Source organism: Cyanistes caeruleus, chromosome 3 (genome assembly GCF_971803275.1).
Source record: "Cyanistes caeruleus chromosome 3, bCyaCae1.hap1.1, whole genome shotgun sequence".
NCBI classification, from domain to species: domain Eukaryota; kingdom Metazoa; phylum Chordata; class Aves; order Passeriformes; family Paridae; genus Cyanistes; species Cyanistes caeruleus.
Window position 1 is genome coordinate 97468865 of NC_141703.1, and position 15478 is coordinate 97484342.

Sequence of the window (15478 nt, forward strand, 5' to 3'; positions counted from 1 at the left end):
CTCCCTGATGCCATTACATTCCCAACCCCTTCCTCCTACATTTTTCTTCTCATTCTGTATTACTAAACTAGATTTGGCAACATTTTCCCTTCACAGAAATCAAAAGTGGGTGTTCTGACACAAGAACAGAAAATAAGAATAATCTAAATTATGTCCACAGAGCTCCTCTATATACTATAAATGAAAGCAGCATTTGACCCAATGCTAATATAAAGTGATTCTGAAACAGTGATGGCACATGGAAAAAAATTAGAAAGCCAAGAGCAATTTCCAAACAATACCTTTCACCTTCTTTGGTCTTATATAGATTTTGATATTGTTGCTGCTATTAGAGGAGCCTTGCAGCTACCAGTTTTGACCCAGCCTGCACCCAGAAAGGGTAATGCGGTATTATTTCAGTATCATCAATTAAATACTTTATCTAAATGTATGTTAGTGGCAATGACAAACATTTTACCTTCAAGTCTTTGCAAGCAATTTCCTTTCAGCACTGCAGAGTATCCAGATTACAGGCTGTCAGCATCGTTCTATAGACTTTCACGCTATGTAACATTCTCCAAAGAAACAGAGACATCTTCACTAACAAGAATTTATTAGTATATTTGGAAGAGATATACAGTAAATCTTTACAGCACAAAACTAAACATGGCTCCCTCTTGAGTCCAAAGTGTGCACGTTACTTCTTTTAAAAGTGCGTTTTTTAACAAGCATCTGGTTCAAAAGGAACAGGAAAAAAGAACATCATCTTACCCCAACAAAAACAAAATCTCTGAACTCACAAAAAGGCAAATTGTAGAAAATTGCATTTTGGGCAAACCAAGTCAGGTCCAACCAATTTTAATAAGCACCTACTGCAGCTTCTGGAATCACTGTTGCATGCATATCTCTAGCCATATTGGATTTCTCTTTCAGCTTTGACTGGAGCAATGTGTGTTCCATCACACCAATCTGTATGTCCATCTGAATGGTTTCTTGCCTCAATTTTGTTAAGGCCTGTTTAATCTTCACTAGAGGAGCTGTCCAAAAAAAGATAAACAGTGCAACTCTGTCAGCCACTTAACACAAAAGCATTGTTTGCTGTACTTCACTCCTTAAAATTGAAGACTTGAATGAACAAAAGGGTGTTCTACTCTAAAGACACGATTGTACTGATACTTCATTTTTAATATGCAAAACACTTTAAAGACAGAAATAGGCAATGACAATTTTGCTGTCTTCTTGACATCCAAGAGCTTCATAAAGATGTGCATCAACATTAAGACAGGTTTTTCAATGATGTGTTTTGCTCAGCTGAAAGCCTTATCCCCAAACCTGACTTGAGGTTTGGTAGAGAACTGAAGACATCTTCAGCAGGGTGTGAAAATATTACCTGTGAAAAGCTATTAAAATGTTTTGTGCCCTACATTTTGTTTCTAATCCCTTCCCACTAATATGATGCTGCTGCATCATTTTTCTCCTTGTAATTGCTCTTATTTCAATGAAGTACACATCATGAAACTGTCACCAAGAAAAAGGGTGTGCTGTCTGAAGCAAAAATGTACTTACCACCATCAGTCATACTGCTTCCTTTCTCTTCTGTTTCCTGCTTTACTTTCTCTAATGCTTCTGTAATCTTAAAATAGATTTTTTTCTTAATTAAACCAGATTAATATCAAATTTTTAAAAAGTCTCTGCTGAATAACTGCTTTTATTTAAAAAATTAACTAATCCACCTTACTTGTTATATAAAGAGGAATGATTTTTCAAACATTCAGAAAATTTTAATTTAACTAAATTAATGTTGTGAAAAATTACAGAAAAAGGGTAACAACTTGACCAAACACCATGGTGTTACTAAAAATCTGTGCATCCTCAATAAAAACAACAATATAATTGTTTTAGTGTGACACTGGATGGAAGAAGAAAGGAACCAATATCTCTACAGATCAAGATTCATCAAATAACCATGCCCACTGCCCTTCTGGAAGCATCAGGACTTCAGCGTGTTACACTGGAAACCTGACAAACAGCACTGCAGCAAAAGAAGGTGCAGCAGCCCAGCCTGCTGGCACTGGCACTGGTATGTAAAATCCATGTATGAAGAACAAAAGTCAAGAAACCTGTCTAGCAACCAATTTGCCTTTGTAGATAATGAAAAAAAGCAAATATATGATTCTAAAGTATAGCCAAGGTAATAATTCAATATTCTTGTACAATGTGAAAACAGCCCTCCATTAAGGCTTCAACAAGCCTTTTCAGCAACAGAAAGGAATTATTGTTGCATTGTTACTGCATACCTGCAGTGGTAATGGTATTGCCAGGTGGGCTGAGGTCTGATTGCATCTGAAAACAGATCAGTACTAACGTCCCATGTGTCTGCTTTACCTCAGACACGCGCCACTGCACATACGTAGTTTGAAGGATGCCAGCTAGTAACATATTCACCAATATTTATCAGTCAATCAGGTCACAAAGCACACACTGTAAATCTGGAGTTATCACAAAATACTTTTTCAAACTTACTTCCTTTAGAGTGAAAGACAAAGCAGCTCGAATTCTGCAGAATTCATACACTCAGAAATCTGAGCTAGAAAACTCATATTAAACCGCTGTATTACCTACTGCAGCTGCACTTGGTGATCACTGTAGGTCCCTTCCAATTCAAATATTCTAATCTGTTCTAAAACATCTCAAACTTGTTGTACAATTTCTAACACATTCTTATTGTGTGACCTATTTTATGCAAATATTCCTGAGACATTATATTGTTTAATAAATAAAGTTGTTTTCTAAAACCCAAATAGAGCCATTTAAAAAATTTCTGAATTGGATTAAGAGTTGAAGTTATTTGGAAATCAGGCTGTAAATCTAAATGAAATGCCTTGAAATACTCAACATGGGGAGGCAGTTAGGAGACAGGAAATGTTTATTTAAATTTGTCAGAGCACCAATATAAAGGAAAACGAAAGTCCACAACAGAAAACCAGATTTAGGTAGTAAGATCATTTGATGTATGGAAAAAATTACTGTTTAGTAAAATATCATTTTTAAGTGCCTGGAAGATAAAAACTTCAAACTGTTAATTTTAACTGAAAATAAGAATTAAGCTTTTCTTATTCCAAAGAATTTATGGGCATGATTTATTAATCCCCCATAATTCTAGGACATAGGTTATAAAATATAGAACATTTACAAATTTACATTAATTTACAAATTGAACTCACATTTCATGAGTTAAAAATCAATGACAGCCTGGATTTAAAATTTAGGGACTGGAACTAGATCACCTCCCTCAAACAAAGAATAATCTTTAACAAGAGAACAAATCAGAAAGAACTGGTTTCATTAAACTGCAACCACTAAATGCCAACTCTCTGAAGACTGTTTTAAAATAAGATGTGTTTTACCTCAGAAAGCACTCTAATCCTTTCAGTTACTCCTCCACTTCCCTCCTGGTACTTCTCTTTAGCCTGGAAAGAAACATGTCTTTGCTGTAATGACAGAGTTGAAGATATGTATGCAGATAGCTCAGAGAAAACTTCAAGACTTGCTCTTGTATGTTTCAATTCCAGAAGCTCTCCCAAAAAGCCCCAGTGAGGTTTACAAATGAGGACAGTCTTGAAACATCAGCCCCTGCAATGACTATCATTCACTATCATGTGAAGCAGTAAACAGTCCAAATACACACTTGATAAGAACTATGCTTTCTAGTCATTTACATTAGGAAAAAAAGATGAAGAAAATCTGCCGTAATACAGAAAAGATTGAATATTGGAATCCAGAATAATAGTTCATCAACAGTAAATCTTCAAGATACCTTAACAACAAGGCAAACAGAAGGTGCAGAGGTCAAATTTTGTTAGCTTTATTGTCAGCATGGCCACAACCAGGAGGGCTTGCCAAAAAGCAGACTATGACGCCTGCTAAATAGGGGATCAAAAAGCTTCTCAGATAGCACTCTGTTTGCATAAAAAACTAAATGAAGCAAAGAAGTAATCAGAGTGCTTTGTGCACGTTAGCACCAGTACTCAATCTAAGGGATGAATGCTGGACTGAGACTGTAGTTTTTCCACTCCTGACAGATGTGTGAACTTCACAGGGAAAGCAGAACTAGCAATTTACTAGCTGCTCAAGACTTACAACAGCTATACATAATACTAAGGCAAAACCATGTATTTTCCCCTGCAGAACAGTTGAATAAAAATTGCTAGTTTAGCTTAGGAAGAATATAATCTGACAGACAATCAACATTTCCCCTGCTTTATATCTGACAGCAGAATTCATAGATAGCTCACCCCATGTCATCTTTGCCTCTACCCTCACTTAACAGCAAGTTAATACTGGAGAAGGCAACAACAAAAGATCAGCAGTACCTCACTCAGCAAGGCTTGTGCTGAACGGTATTCTTGAACCAAGTGCTCCAACTGATTGTTGATGTACTTTTCCCTGCTATTGATCTTTTCCAGTGTTCTGCTGATTTCATTATGGAGTTTGTCAAGGTAACCCTAGAAAATTACATTCTGTGGGTTGACAGTATACAGCCAGTATGCAAAGAGTATCAAAATGGTGCAGTAGTTAAGAAAGGTTATGGAAGCCTACAGAGAGGAAAAATAGTACAGAAATACTGTGTTTAACCAACAAAAAATGATTCCCAATGTGTTCTGGTTTTCCCACCTCCAAAACACATAGTTCAGTCTTTACTGCTTCATCACTCTCCTCTCCTCAATTAATTACAAATGTCAGTGTCAGTAAGTTACTGTAACAACAGTATTTGAGAGTATTTTGGATTTTTTAACAGCACATTCAGATTGTATTATTCTACTTTGTCCTCTGTAGTCAGGATGTACTTAGGGTAATGCATTCATTACTGGATCCTGATAGCCCTGTTAATCCTCACACATACAACTCTTCCCCACAAGGTATTTTGCCACTAGCACTGCCTTTAATGATCATTGTCATATCTTTCCCTTTTTAATTTTACAGCAATAGCACAAATAAAATGAAAAAAAAAAGACCCATTTAGTTCTTAATGCATCTCAAATAAAAGAGAAAATAAAAATGCTGTCAGATTAGTAAAATATTCTGTACATACAAGACATACCCTAGTTTCTTTCAAAGAAGAATCAATTCCATCCTTATGCTGATGCATTTGATCTACGTGAATCCTCCAATCCTAAAAAGACATCAAAATTAAAACATAGGTAAGTAACTTCTATCTTTCTCTGGTTACTTAAAAACAGCGGGTATACAAGGCAGAGTCAGTTCTCTTTTATACTATTGCCATGTATCATCCTGCCACTGCCATGTTCATAGCCAGGGGCATTGGCTCAATGTGACACAATTTATAAATCTCCTAAATGTCACATGTGACACTCAGATCCATAAACAAACACTGACATCTTCACTGATACCATAGTAGCTATGCTTTTTAGAGTCTGATCTTCATGGAACTATTTCCGCTAGAAACCACTCTGGGCACAAATACTAAAAATATTGATTGTAGCTGCACTAGTTCAGCTTATTCTTAGACAAAATGAGTGCTTTTGATGCCCAACACCTACCAGTTCTGGACTATCTCTTCTTTCCTTTCTATTTTAGCCCTACTGTTACCAGGAGAAGAATGGAAAGAAAGTGGCAGAAATACCAAAACTTGGTTTTGATAATGGGATACAGTTAGAGGGGGGAGAATTATTTCCAGCTTCAAGATCATAGGAAACATACATGGACTCGGGTGGGGTCTAAGAAAAGGTGCTGAGAATTGGCACTGCACACCAGGCAATGAGCCACTAGAGAGAATGTGCTTAGAAAATGTACAGAGAAACCTGTTTTTCAGGTTTGCAGGAGACTCATGATCTCTTTTGGTCTAGTGACAATCGTTCGCAATTTGCCAAACTTTGGAGTTTAAATAAAAACAGCAGGCACACAACCCACCCCCACTTCTGTCCAGGATTTTACAGTAAGTTCCAGTTTCTAGTGCCACTGATTAAACCATTAATACTTTCCTGGTACTATGTTTACATGCACAGCTTGGGAAACAGAATATGTTTTCTGGGAGAATAGAAAAAACACTTCTCTCCAATTATTTCTCAAAGAAGCTACAAGAATAATCCTCTTTTCATGTTCATTTTGACATACTCCTTAATGCCAAGAGATGGTACATTAAGCTGGAAGCTAGTAAACCTCAGATCCTACAGTGGCTTTAATTTTTCATGTATGTCTTATTAAGTTTTAATTCCTCACTGTGAGACTCAAGCATCATGTTCTCTGCAACAGATGGGCTTGCTAAGGATCACAGCAGAGTGGTTCGAGCCAGGCAATTCTTCACACAGAAAAATGCAGTATGGTGCAAGACAGGCAAGGAGCTCAGCAGACAGTTGAAGGTTTCCCCTATTTTTGGCAAGATAATTATCTTTCATTGTATTCATGTATATGTATTGTATTGCCATATCAGTGCTGCAGATTGCTCTAACACCCCAACTGCTCGGGTCACTGCAAATGAACAATTTCAATACTGCACTGATCTGGGTGTGCTACACAAGCTCCTAGAAAGAATGCTTATGGCAATGCCAGGAGCAGGTCCTAGGTTTGGACTTGCCAAAGATGGATGCCTACTTCTAAGCTGCTCATTCTAGACTCCTTGAAATAGACTATGGAGAGAAATACACAATTCTAAGACACAATGAATTTCACCCTGAGAGAGTTGCCAAGACATGATGAGCAAAAGCAGTTGAAAAAATGCTCAATTCTTTTCACAAAGCATAAGGAGAACTCAGGATGACTAGACAGGGGTACAGACCTATTTGATTGTCATGTAAAGTTCACCAAGAGGAATTCCACACAATCAGCCTGGTTGAAAAATGGAGCAACTGAAAGGTAAGATCATCAGCTGTCCTCCAGGAAGATATTTTAATAGATGTTAAACTGAGCATATAATTTTTTTAGAAGTGTGAATACACTGGAAATGTCAGAGGACTGAAAAAAATATCCCCACTGAATAAATATGTAGAAATAAGGTGCCTTCTAAGCAGCAGAAAAAAAAATATAATATTGAAAAAACACCTATTTAAAAAAATATTGCTTCTAGGATCAAAGTAACTGACAAAGGTTCAGACAAGATAGCACTGGAGAGCCCATTAATTACAGGTCTTTTCATGACAAAAGACAACAACTGCAAACAGAAAGTAAACAGCATCGACTGAAATCTCATTTTAATCACCACATGTACACAGGCAAATCCATTCTTCCATACCTTATTGTCAGTCCTGACTATGACTTTCAGCTGTGGAAGCACACGCTCCACTTCCAGATTCCACTCTGCTGCATCTGTTGTGGACTGTAAAATCTCTTCTTGCTTTGTAGTGTCATTCATATTCTGTGTAAGAATCACAAACTTTATACATGAAATATCATTGTTATGCACAGTGAGAACTGTTAGAAACCACTATAATGGCTTGCAGTGTTAATATCAGAAAAAGATTTATATCCAGAATGATCTAGACTACAGATGAAATAGATTTCTTTAATGGCTTTCTTTGAATTCATAAAGATTTGGAATTAAAATAAGTTCATCTTCTCATCATACATAAAACTGACGACAATTAAAAGTATATATTAAGAAATTATAATACACTTCAGAAATGGTGTATATATGTAGGATTAAAATGTATTCATGGAACTAATACCATGTTTCTGTAGAAGTCCCTACAAAAAAATTCTTGCAAATGTTCCCAGCAGCTCTTCAGTGACATTAGTTTAGAAATTGGCTGCACATTGTTCTCTAAAAATAATATTTATATATTATATCTAGTATCTTATTCATTTCAAATGGGGTGTTTTTTCAAGACTACACAAGGATTTTTAGACTTAAACCCAACAGACACAAATTGCTGCCACAGATATAAAAATCTCGCAAGAGAGGACTGATGGATAACCACTTACTGATCTGTATGTTTGTGCCTTTAAAACATTCAGGTCAATATAATCTTCTTCATTGTCTGATTCTTCTTCCTTAAAAGAAGTTTCAAAGTAAGACTTCAGTAAGTATTTCACAATCTTTCTCCATAGTTTTATTTTGCAGGAGCACAAACCAAGGAGTATTAAGTTCCATATTTCTGAACAAAATAAGACATGGGGAATTTATGATATGGAGCTTATGAAGAGACATAATACCTCTGACAAGCTGAAAGATCAAAACTACACCACATTTCCTTCAGAGCGCCACTGTATTACAAAAATAAACCAACCAAACAACAAAACCCAAACCCTAAACCCAAGGCCTCTGACATCAAATGGCCCATTATCAATAGTTATATGGTAATTGTATTTTATTATGTATTTTTTAAAGCTCTACCTTAAAAATAAAACCCCATCAAAACAAACACCAAACCAAAACCAGACCTCAACAGTTTTCATTATGTTGCTTGCACTACATATTTGGAGTTACAGAATGATGCCACACCTTAAGTATGCAAAATAACGCAACAGAAATTGAGGCAATTGATTTTTTCTTGCCCATGAGACCACTCTCTCTGCTCACATATTCTATAAATCTGTTATAACCTCAAAATTCCCATCTTCCATCACTATGATCAGGTGAGAGCCCATCACCTGTAAGTAACGATGCTTTTTCTGAGCATTAACTTTCATTTCTCTGTACTGTATTTCATCTGCCATTTTATCACCCATATACTTCACCCTTATACACTTTGTCCTCCTCCTGTCTTTTCCACCAAAATGAAATTTTATCATCCACCTCCTTTCTACACAAATCACAAAAGCTGCAATAACACAGGTCTTATGGTAAAATCCTTCAAGACTCAGTGAAAACCTTGGAGTTTATTACTCTTTCCTCTACTTTTCCCAGTTTTTAACTAACAGGGACCTTCTGGCATGTTTGGCCCCAAGTCCCCTGAATACTTGCAAGAAATTAAGACCTGACTGAGACTATATTTTGCTAAATGGATAATACATATTTGGGCAGCATTTAAAAGAACATACCACCAGAACGAGAAGACTGGTTATCAGAACTGAGAAACCAAATTGCAGATTCCCTTAAACACACAGCCTCACTGCCTACTGCTGGCCACCTAACACAGGCTATCCCATTCCCCAAGAATTACAGAACTAGCCTTGTCTCTGTCAGCCTCATTATTTTTATTCAGAATAATCAAAATCAAAGAACAGTCAATGAACCTTATCATTAGCATTTAATTGCTGGAAATACTGCTAAATTCAATTATGAATACAACTAATACCAATAAACTGGCAGCAACAATGGACTGGGCAAAAAAAATTACATTGGCATGTAATTAATCTCACTAGAGCCACTAGGGGCTCTAAAAAGTGAGTATCTTTTTTGGTATAAACTGCCTGGTAAAGGAATAACACCTCACTGTTTTTTATCAACACACATACATTCCAAAGACCTAACAGAATACATTAGTTGTGAAAATCATGGCCTAGGACAATACCTGAGAGCAAACCCAGAGGTTCTTTGAAGCATTTCAACTGTGCTTTAGTTAACTGTTTCATCCCCACTTCCCAATTTAAACAGCTTAGACCTTAACAAGATACAGAAAAGAGCAGACAGCTGACTGTTTTCCTATTTTAACCCTTTAGTTTAACATCAAGAGTAGATTTATCAGTAGAAAAGAAACAATTCTCAAACTTCTTTTTTTAATGCATAGTTAGATTCCACTGCACTTAAGAACACGTGCTCTGTCTTGAAGAGTTAATCTTATCTGAAAAGCAACAAAAAACTCTGCAGAGAATCTGACAATGCAGGAATGGAGCTGCAGGAAAAAACCTCAATAGCTAACTGAAAAGACTTTTTAAACAAAGCCAAACAAAATGAACAGTAAATAAAAATTTCCTCATAGCTGACCAATACTAATATAATAAAACCAGTCAAATAAACATACTGCAACATCCTCTTCCAATTTACTAAGTGTTAATTCTGCATCATCTTCTGTTATTTCTTCTTCTTCTGGCTCTTCTGTTGGGTATGCTGGCCTGAAATTAATTCAAATAACAGCAGAGCTTTTAAACACAATAAATTGTAAATACCTCTGCAAACAAAACATATCATGAGAAAAATGGATCATGTGGAACATACCTAGACAGTGATTAGTGTTGCACTACTTAAATAAATATACACTCAGCCTTGAAAGTCTTATTCATCTTGAACGGTCTTAAAAGTAAAGGCAGTACAGCACATTCACACTACAAAGTCATCTAGGAAGCAAATTTTGGGGGTTTTCTCTATTGGCATAAGCTCCTAAAATTCAAGTGCAAGTCACCACAGGCTTATTTTCAGCCTACAGTGGAATTTGTGTACTAAAGAGCAGTAACAGTAAAATATTTCCAAGGTAAAAATTACTTTGCTTTATCCATTTCAAAACTCATCAAAGGAAAAGAATGAAATAAAGAACACTTTTAAGGACATTTTCATATACTTGAGATTATCTGCCATCTAATTTGTCCTAAGATTTCCTTCAGATTAAATAAAATTACTCTAGTCTACTTGTAACATGATGATACTGTGCATAACTCCAGAAATTTATTATTGATTGATCGAACCTAAAAGGACTAAATGTTTCAACTCAAATAGAACAAGCTCAGATTAATAAGGAGTTATGTATAGGAAATAAAAAAGAAATAAAAAAAAATCATCAGTTAAACGTTAATTAGCTAAGTCTATAACGTTCCCAATTCAGCTTGCTGGTAACAGGCCAGTTGTGTGAAATTGCATTAGGACTTAATTGGTCACCCTGCTTCAAGCCCAGCTGAATTTTCCATCTCATGAAACGTCAAGTAAAACGTTTTTAGTCATTCCTATGTTTCATTTTACCACTACAGCTTACATCTGTTTCCTGGAAAGCAATGCCTAAGGGAGGATGCTTAGACTGTACTGTACCTTTTCCAGGTAAACCCAGTGTGTTTCAAGGCTTCTTCAGCTAAACAATCAAGAACATAGCACACTTGCTCTCCACAGCCAGTCTTTAATTTTGAGGGAGGAAAATCCACAGACCTTCCCTACAATAAAGAGGACAGCCCGTTCACTAATGGCCTAGCAACTCAAATTTCCCTGTAGGGAGATAATTTTTTGTACACTAAAACCAAAGTGTCCCTTGTGTATGAAGATTTCATTAATGACAATTTACACTCTTCTCCTAGGCAGCTCCAATGAGGCAACAGAAGGAAAAGCAGACAAAGGCAAGGAACAGATGAGTGTAGAAATCTTTAAGCATGTGGTAAGAGGAGGAGAAGAGGCAGCAGGGAGCAGAAGAGGCAGCAGCCACAAGCGATCTGTTGGATGGTCAAGCACACAAGTGACAAGGCAAGGTAAGAACAGCTACAGAGAAACTCAAGTATTGAAACTTAATTACCACCTTTTCAATAGTGCCCTGTTAGCTCCAGACTCTATTTATAAAATATTTTAATTTATTGCTGTCATGCAGAACAAACATAGCCATTTGTTATGGTTTAACTGCTTTAGAGAACAGTGTCCTTAACATCATTCACAGCTGCACCAGAGTATAATCTTCCATAAGATCATATTTCTTGTCAGTTGATATATACTCCTGACCTTTGGGTTTGTTTTTCCCTTTTTAAAAAATGTATTTATTCAAATTATTATTATTAAATTCAATAATATATATTATATATGGTATATTATATGTAATAGTATAATATACATTATATATTATTATATAATTGTTATAATTATTTGAAATTATTATAATTATTATTTATTTTTTAAAAAAAATCCTAGTAGTTCCTGGCAGTTTGTACAGCCTTTTACTCCTTAACAAAGGGAAAAGGAAAAAGAAAAAAAAAAAGAAGAAAACATGAACACTATTGTAAACAACTTCCTACACTACAAATGAAATCATTGGCTTTGGCAGGAACTGAATTACAAACTGTGTAAACCTTCCAGATAAAATTTCTGAAAATTATGCTACTATAAATGAGCAACATATGTAGCACTACAAAAGGTAAGCCTGGTTTAATCCATTTTACAGACTGTAGAACAAAAGTAACTGGAATAATTTAAAAGACCATTTCTGTAGTGCTAAAAAAATAATCAGCAAGTAGGTACTACTTGCCTATGTAAACTTCCAGTTAACTGAGTAACATAGTACAAACTTAGAGCCAGGAAAAAGTCTGTCCAGTCCTTGTGACCAGACCCAGCAGGAGAGCAGTGTGACTGCTGTTATTTCTGAAGGGAATGCAGGTGTTTGCACCACACTTGGGAAGAGAGCCCATGTGACACTCACAAAGGACCGCAGTTCTGAGAGCACATTTGAAATCACTGCATTGGGGTCATCGCACTCCTGCGGCTGCTCGAAGGGATGTCCCGCTTTGCTGATCAGCCAAGCGGCGAGCGTGCAGAACATGAAGAACTGCTCACCGGGATTGGTGGGCAGCGCAAAGTAGTGCCTGTTTAAAAAGGGGACAAACGGTACGTATGGTGAGCTTCTGGAGCTCTTACAGCATTACAGGTAAGTACAGGCTATGGAGCAGTTTCTTTACCCTGTTTTGTCAATGAGCAACCAATCTAAAATAAATTCAGGATGCCTAGTTTCACACATGACCACAATAGACCAAGTTTTCTACACCCAGCTTGCTTCTTTTCCAGCTTTGAGTAAGTTATTAGTCAACACCAGACTTGGCTGCCAGGTTCCCCAAATCACCTCCCCTTCCCGCTTTCCTCAAGAGATGCAAGAGGATCGTATTCCCACATCTGCAAATTCAGCTGAGATCAAGAGCATGTTTTGAAGTGATCCTTCTACTTACCTACTGTGCTTTGGAGAGCAATAAAAACTGGAACTGATTTGGATCACACCAAATTCAAATATTTGAACCTAACAAGAATTCAGTCCATAAAACCAGACCACAGGCAGTTATTCCCCCTAAAGCATAAATAACATGCACACTGGATACTGGGAACTTCTGGAAATGCTTCCTTTTACTGACACAGCTACTCACTAAGGTCCACAAAGGTTTGCTGCCCTGCTCCAAACATTCCAACGATTCAACAGCAGGCTAGAACCAAACTACAGCCACTGTACTCATACTTAAGCCTCCTTCCCAAAAGGGAATAACTTGGACTCCCTTACCAATTTAATTTTTTATTAATTGTTGATTATAAAAAGTTTAATTCTGTGACCCTTAATTCTCCACCCTGCTGTGGAGCCTGGCTGAAATTTACAGATGGGTTTAAAAGTTATTTGGGTAGGTGATGTTGGGAGCACATTGGTCCTGTTTCCCAGGCTTCCTGTCTCTCACCATAATATTAAAAAAAGACATAAAAAACATTGCATATGAAACAAATACATACTGGATACCAAACCTCAGCCTTACCAACAACGGGTCCAAGACCCTCTTTGTAAAGGGTTAAAGGGTTAAAAAATACACACACCCCACGATTAGCTAGTCTGAATTCAAGACATGTAGTTATTTAGAATAACTTAGAATTTAGGCAGAGCTATTTTCTGCATAATAGGTGGAATTTAGGTAGAATTATTGTTTGCACAGGTACCCTGGCATGCGGATATCCAGTACCTGCCGGGGGCAGGGAAGGTCAAGGGACTATTTACTTATCGCATCTCAGCCTTTCGCGGGGCCTCGCGTTTTGAAAGCTCCCAGCTCACACGGGAAACTTTGCAACTGGCTGGTTTTCCCTTGAGCCAGGCATCCTGCCCCGCCTTCCTTCGCTTGGCTCCGATGGCCCGGAGGGATTCCTGCCCGCCGCCCCCGCCCGCGGCCACGCCAGCGCCCTCCCGCCAGGGCGAGGAGGAGGCGCGGGCCGGGAGCACCTGGAGAGAGGCCGCATGTTGTGGCGCCGCAGCGCCTCCTCCTCGTAGCTCAGCAGCTTCAGCTTGTCCAGCAGGTCCTCCATGAGCACGAACATGTGAAAAGCCGCGCCGGGACCGCGCTCCGCCGGCCCCTCCTCGCTCCGCTCCCGCTCCCCGCGCCGGCCCGGAGCGCCCTCTTCCGCCATCTTTACCCGTAACCACAGCGACAGGGGCGGGCCCGCCCCGCCTCCGAGCGCTCGGGGCGGCGCCGGGGAGGCCTCACAGCCAACCCGCGCGGACCGAACTGCGCCCTTCGGCCCAGGAGCGGCTTCACGGGACCTCGGCAGCTTCTAAACTTTTCTCCCGGCCCGAAGGCAAACTTGGGAGCGCCTCGCGGGTGCCGGCTGGAAGCGGCGGGCTGGGGAAGGCAGCGGGTGGGAAAGCTCCTCGGCAATGTGCTTGGCACTGGTGAGGCACCTCGAGTGCTGTGTCCAGCTCTGGACACCTCACTACCAGACACACTTTGAGGTGCTGGAGCGTGCCCAGGGGAGCGTACTGGAGCTGGTGAAGGGTGTGAAGTGCGGCTCCCATGAGAAGCCGCTCAGGAAAGACTTTACCCTGAAAAAGTCCCTGAAAAGAAGTTGTAGCCGGGTGGAGATCGGCCTGTTCTCCCAGTTAACTAGTAACAAGAGGACATAGCCTCAAGCTGCGCCAAGGGACGTTTAGATCGGATATTGGCAGGGATTTCCTCACTGAGGTGGTTTTCAAGTATTGCAATGAACTGCCCAGGGACATCACCTGAAAAAGACATTCCTGAAAGTGTTCGAGAAACGACTGGACGTGCCCATGTCATGGTCTAGTTGAGGAGTTTATCAGTGAAAGGTTGGATTCAATGATCTCAGAGGCCTTTAGCGACCGAAATAATTCTGTCTGGAATGCAAGACACACCTCACCTGTGTATTCCTGGCACCAGGTCTTTGAGGGGAGACAAGCATTCTTGCCACTTCTTCCTGCACTTTATTTGGGGTTTTTTGTAAGCCCTCTTCCCAAAAATACTTGAGTCGTTCTGTTCTGCTGGAAACCAGATGGCACATGCAAGTCTTGAATTGTTCAGAGAGAAAAAGTCACTGCTAAATATTGTTAGAAAATAATTACCTAACCCTGCAGGCAGCTCTAGGCACCTATTTGTTTCAGGTGACCAACTTTTTGAGAAGAGTGTCATGATTACTTTTACCTTATGTTCTTGTTCTCCTGTGCCTGCAGAGAACTGACCTCGCTGCATGTCTGAGCGGCATCGTGGCTGCTGTAAGCATCATATTGCTGACTTATCTCCTCTGTTACAGCCTGCAGGAGCTTTGGGTTTGCCAGGCAAAAGAAATGGTTAAGATAAAAGGTTTTTTAAGCCCAAAGATGAGAACACAAAAGCTGTGAAATCTTCACGTGTGTTGAGTCATAGCTCTCACTGTAGAAACAGCTGCTTCCCTTTAATAGGATGGACACGAACTTGTATGTTGGTTACTTGAGCCCTGTGCCATGCAGGTGGGCCGCTCAGAGTGCAGCTGGAGAGAGGCAAAGTTCAGCAGGGAGAGACCTTTAGATTGTGGAAACTTTCTTCCATTGGGAGTATTTCTCAACAACTGAAGTTAGCATTTAAGTTGTAAGGGTTTCATTGTGGGGAGGCAGAGAATTCCTCCTCTGTT

General features: G+C 38.9%; 1 protein-coding gene and 1 long non-coding RNA gene across 5 annotated transcripts in view; one reads left to right on the plus strand and one right to left on the minus strand.

The window, feature by feature from the left end:
- Nucleotides 1-12482, plus strand: part of LOC111940372 (uncharacterized) — a 28928-nt gene extending 16446 nt beyond the window's left edge. Inside the window, exons 5-7 of one of the 4 annotated variants that reach the window (XR_002869487.2) lie at nt 1882-2059; nt 11155-11322; nt 12206-12482. This is a non-coding gene — a long non-coding RNA (uncharacterized LOC111940372). Of the gene's footprint in view, nt 1-1881; nt 3700-4309; nt 4396-4962; nt 5039-11154; nt 11323-12205 lie in introns of those variants that run through there. The other 3 variants (XR_015285086.1, XR_015285085.1, XR_015285084.1) reach the window with 3 other exon arrangements.
- IFT57 (intraflagellar transport 57) lies at nt 576-13993 on the minus strand. The gene is made up of 11 exons (XM_086883267.1): nt 13800-13993; nt 12258-12420; nt 10895-11013; nt 9900-9990; nt 7918-7986; nt 7229-7351; nt 5081-5152; nt 4353-4484; nt 3387-3449; nt 1546-1612; nt 576-1016 (listed from the first exon to the last, which is right to left on the minus strand). The coding sequence occupies exons 1-11, from the start codon at nt 13982-13984 to the stop codon at nt 838-840; spliced, it is 1263 nt and encodes a 420-aa protein (XP_086739393.1). The 5' UTR covers nt 13985-13993; the 3' UTR covers nt 576-837.
- Between the last annotated feature and the right edge of the window lie 1485 nt (nt 13994-15478).